Source organism: Mizuhopecten yessoensis, unplaced genomic scaffold (genome assembly GCF_002113885.1).
Source record: "Mizuhopecten yessoensis strain PY_sf001 unplaced genomic scaffold, ASM211388v2 scaffold4535, whole genome shotgun sequence".
NCBI lineage: Eukaryota > Metazoa > Mollusca > Bivalvia > Pectinida > Pectinidae > Mizuhopecten > Mizuhopecten yessoensis.
In genome coordinates, this window is record NW_018405595.1 from 1,157,373 (window position 1) to 1,161,175 (window position 3,803).

The window sequence follows — 3,803 nt, forward strand, 5'->3', positions numbered from 1 at the left end:
GGTGTAACATTATGAATGATTGTAGACTGCAGGATAGCCCAAGCCGTGGGTGTAACGTTATGAGTGATTGTAGATAGCAGGATAGCCCAAGCCGTGGGTGTAACGTTATGAATGAATGTAGACAGTAGGATAGGCCAAGCCGTGGGTGTTAAGTTATGAGTGATTGTAGATAGCAGGATAGCCCAAGCCGTGGGTGTAACGTTATGAGTGATTGTAGACAGCAGGATAGCCCAAGCCGTGGGTGTAACGTTATGAGTGATTGTAGACAGCAGGATAGCCCAAGCCGTGGGTGTAACGTTATGAGTGATTGTAGACAGCAGGATAGCCCAAGCCGTGGGTGTAACGTTATGAGTGATTGTAGACAGCAGGATAGCCCAAGCCGTGGGTGTAACGTTATGAGTGATTGTAGACAGCAGGATAGCCCAAGCCGTGGGTGTAACGTTATGAGTGATTGTAGACAGCAGGATAGCCCAAGCCGTGGGTGTAACGTTATGAGTGATTGTAGACAGCAGGATAGCCCAAGCCGTGGGTGTAACGTTATGAGTGATTGTAGACAGCAGGATAGCCCAAGCCGTGGGTGTAACGTTATGAGTGATTGTAGACAGCAGGATAGCCCAAGCCGTGGGTGTAACGTTATGAGTGATTGTAGACAGCAGGATAGCCCAAGCCGTGGGTGTAACGTTATGAGTGATTGTAGACAGCAGGATAGCCCAAGCCGTGGGTGTAACGTTATGAGTGATTGTAGACAGCAGGATAGCCCAAGCCGTGGGTGTAACGTTATGAGTGATTGTAGACAGCAGGATAGCCCAAGCCGTGGGTGTAACGTTATGAGTGATTGTAGACAGCAGGATAGCCCAAGCCGTGGGTGTAACGTTATGAGTGATTGTAGACAGCAGGATAGCCCAAGCCGTGGGTGTAACGTTATGAGTGATTGTAGACAGCAGGATAGCCCAAGCCGTGGGTGTAACGTTATGAGTGATTGTAGACAGCAGGATAGCCCAAGCCGTGGGTGTAACGTTATGAGTGATTGTAGACAGCAGGATAGCCCAAGCCGTGGGTGTAACGTTATGAGTGATTGTAGACAGCAGGATAGCCCAAGCCGTGGGTGTAACGTTATGAGTGATTGTAGACAGCAGGATAGCCCAAGCCGTGGGTGTAACGTTATGAGTGATTGTAGACAGCAGGATAGCCCAAGCCGTGGGTGTAACGTTATGAGTGATTGTAGACAGCAGGATAGCCCAAGCCGTGGGTGTAACGTTATGAGTGATTGTAGACAGCAGGATAGCCCAAGCCGTGGGTGTAACGTTATGAGTGATTGTAGACAGCAGGATAGCCCAAGCCGTGGGTGTAACGTTATGAGTGATTGTAGACAGCAGGATAGCCCAAGCCGTGGGTGTAACGTTATGAGTGATTGTAGACAGCAGGATAGCCCAAGCCGTGGGTGTAACGTTATGAGTGATTGTAGACAGCAGGATAGCCCAAGCCGTGGGTGTAACGTTATGAGTGATTGTAGACAGCAGGATAGCCCAAGCCGTGGGTGTAACGTTATGAGTGATTGTAGACAGCAGGATAGCCCAAGCCGTGGGTGTAACGTTATGAGTGATTGTAGACAGCAGGATAGCCCAAGCCGTGGGTGTAACGTTATGAGTGATTGTAGACAGCAGGATAGCCCAAGCCGTGGGTGTAACGTTATGAGTGATTGTAGACAGCAGGATAGCCCAAGCCGTGGGTGTAACGTTATGAGTGATTGTAGACAGCAGGATAGCCCAAGCCGTGGGTGTAACGTTATGAGTGATTGTAGACAGCAGGATAGCCCAAGCCGTGGGTGTAACGTTATGAGTGATTGTAGACAGCAGGATAGCCCAAGCCGTGGGTGTAACGTTATGAGTGATTGTAGACAGCAGGATAGCCCAAGCCGTGGGTGTAACGTTATGAGTGATTGTAGACAGCAGGATAGCCCAAGCCGTGGGTGTAACGTTATGAGTGATTGTAGACAGCAGGATAGCCCAAGCCGTGGGTGTAACGTTATGAGTGATTGTAGATAGCAGGATAGCCCAAGCCGTGGGTGAAACGTTATGAGTGATTGTAGACAGTAGGATAGCCCGAGCCGTGGGTGTAACGTTATGAGTGATTGTAGACAGCAGGATAGCCCAAGCCGTGGGTGTAACGTTATGAGTGATTGTAGACAGCAGGATAGCCCAAGCCGTGGGTGTTAAGTTATGAGTGATTGTAGACAGCAGGATAGCCCAAGCCGTGGGTGTTAAGTTATGAGTGATTGTATACAGCAAGATAGCCCAAGCGTGGGTGTAAAGTTATGAGTGATTTTTGACAGAAGGATAGTCCAAGCCGTGGGTGTTAAGTTATGCGTGATTGTAGACAGCAGGATAGCCCAAGCCGTGGGTGTTAAGTTATGCGGGATTGTAGACAGCAGGATAGCCGAAGCCGTGGGGGGTAAGTTATGAGTGATTGTAGACAGCAGGGTAGCCGAAGCCGTGGGTGTTAAGTTATGGGTGATTGTAGGCAGAAGGATAGCCCAAGCCGTGGGGGTTAAGTTATGAGTGATTGTAGACAGTAGGATAGCCCAAGCCTTGGGTGTAACGATTATAACATAATTAAGAAAAAAGCTATTTCATCTTATATCAATCACTAGCGCTGGAATATTAATGTGGAAGGAAACCGGAGTACCCGGAGAATTCGAATTTACTCACGTGGTCGGTTAGGTGGCGCCATAACTGTTCACGTCCGATCAGGCAAACGAACTCCGGTCGCCTTTGTTGAAAGGCAAGTGCGCTATCCACTGCGCCACCCGATCAAGGATTTGTGATGCTGGAGTCTAATATGTTACATAATCAACAACAGGAGGTGTTATAAACTTTAACATGACGGATGACTTTAGGGGTAGGTCAATTGGAAGGAGTAAATAGTCGAGAAAACATGATAGATCTCGACCTAATCTATCGAGAACCATAATAAGTGTGTTAATATTTACATGTACTTAAACCATAAACCAAATTGTGGGCAGTAAATCTAACAGAAGTGATGTTTCCTGTTTTGACTTGTCAGGTTTTACACACAAGAATGCTAGTTACTGTCAATAACGGGTTTTTGTAAGATAGAAAAAAGAAAATTGCTCAAGGATAATTGTCCCATTGCACTGTGGTTTTTCGTACGTTTAGCACAGTTGAACCACAACCTCTCCTTAACTTCCGTTTGGATAAAACTGTAGCACAGTTGCACCAAGACGCTCCTGTTGACCAGATAGCTCAATCGGTGAGTGCGATGGTGTATCAAACTAAATCCAGGGTTCGAATCGCCGCGGTCTGGCTCTGCTGAATTTTTACACTCAGGACTTGTATTTTGTTAATAGTCCCGGAAATGGTTTATCACCGCTACATGTATAGTCATGCCTGAACAAAAAATCGAATGCGTAGTTACATGTTCGGTAGCGGTATGGGGATTCTTAAATAGAAAATTGCATCGGTAATATCAAAAGAGATGATTTATTGCATATCGTATACATGTACTTATATTTTATGTTATTTCATACACAAACAAAAATTAACCGATCATTTGGTTTTGTTTACGTAATGAAACATTCATTGACACGTTTTAATAAAACGCATGTGAACTCTCTTTCCCTATGCATAGATAATATGACCAAACAGAATCTACCCGAAGAAGTACAATTTGGGTTAAGAACCGAGGTTTGCGCTGAAGGTCCTTGATAATGTGTAGATATATAGAGTTATCGTCTGTGAATAGAGGTATACGTGCTGGGACGTGTAGACATGTAGGACGGGTAC

At 46.1% G+C, this 3,803-nt stretch overlaps 1 protein-coding gene across 1 annotated transcript; it reads left to right on the forward strand.

Annotated features, from left to right (window-relative positions):
- The first annotated feature begins 203 nt into the window (after positions 1-203).
- On the forward strand, positions 204-2,045 carry LOC110449209. The gene has a single exon (XM_021495913.1). It carries the CDS (start codon positions 204-206, stop codon positions 2,043-2,045), a length of 1,842 nt encoding a protein of 613 aa, XP_021351588.1.
- Positions 2,046-3,803: the final 1,758 nt, after the last annotated feature.

Excerpts from the sequence above, each read along its gene's own strand:
- LOC110449209 (XM_021495913.1), top strand. The coding sequence starts at position 204 with ATGAGTGATTGTAGACAGCAGGATAGCCCAAGCCGTGGGTGTAACGTT.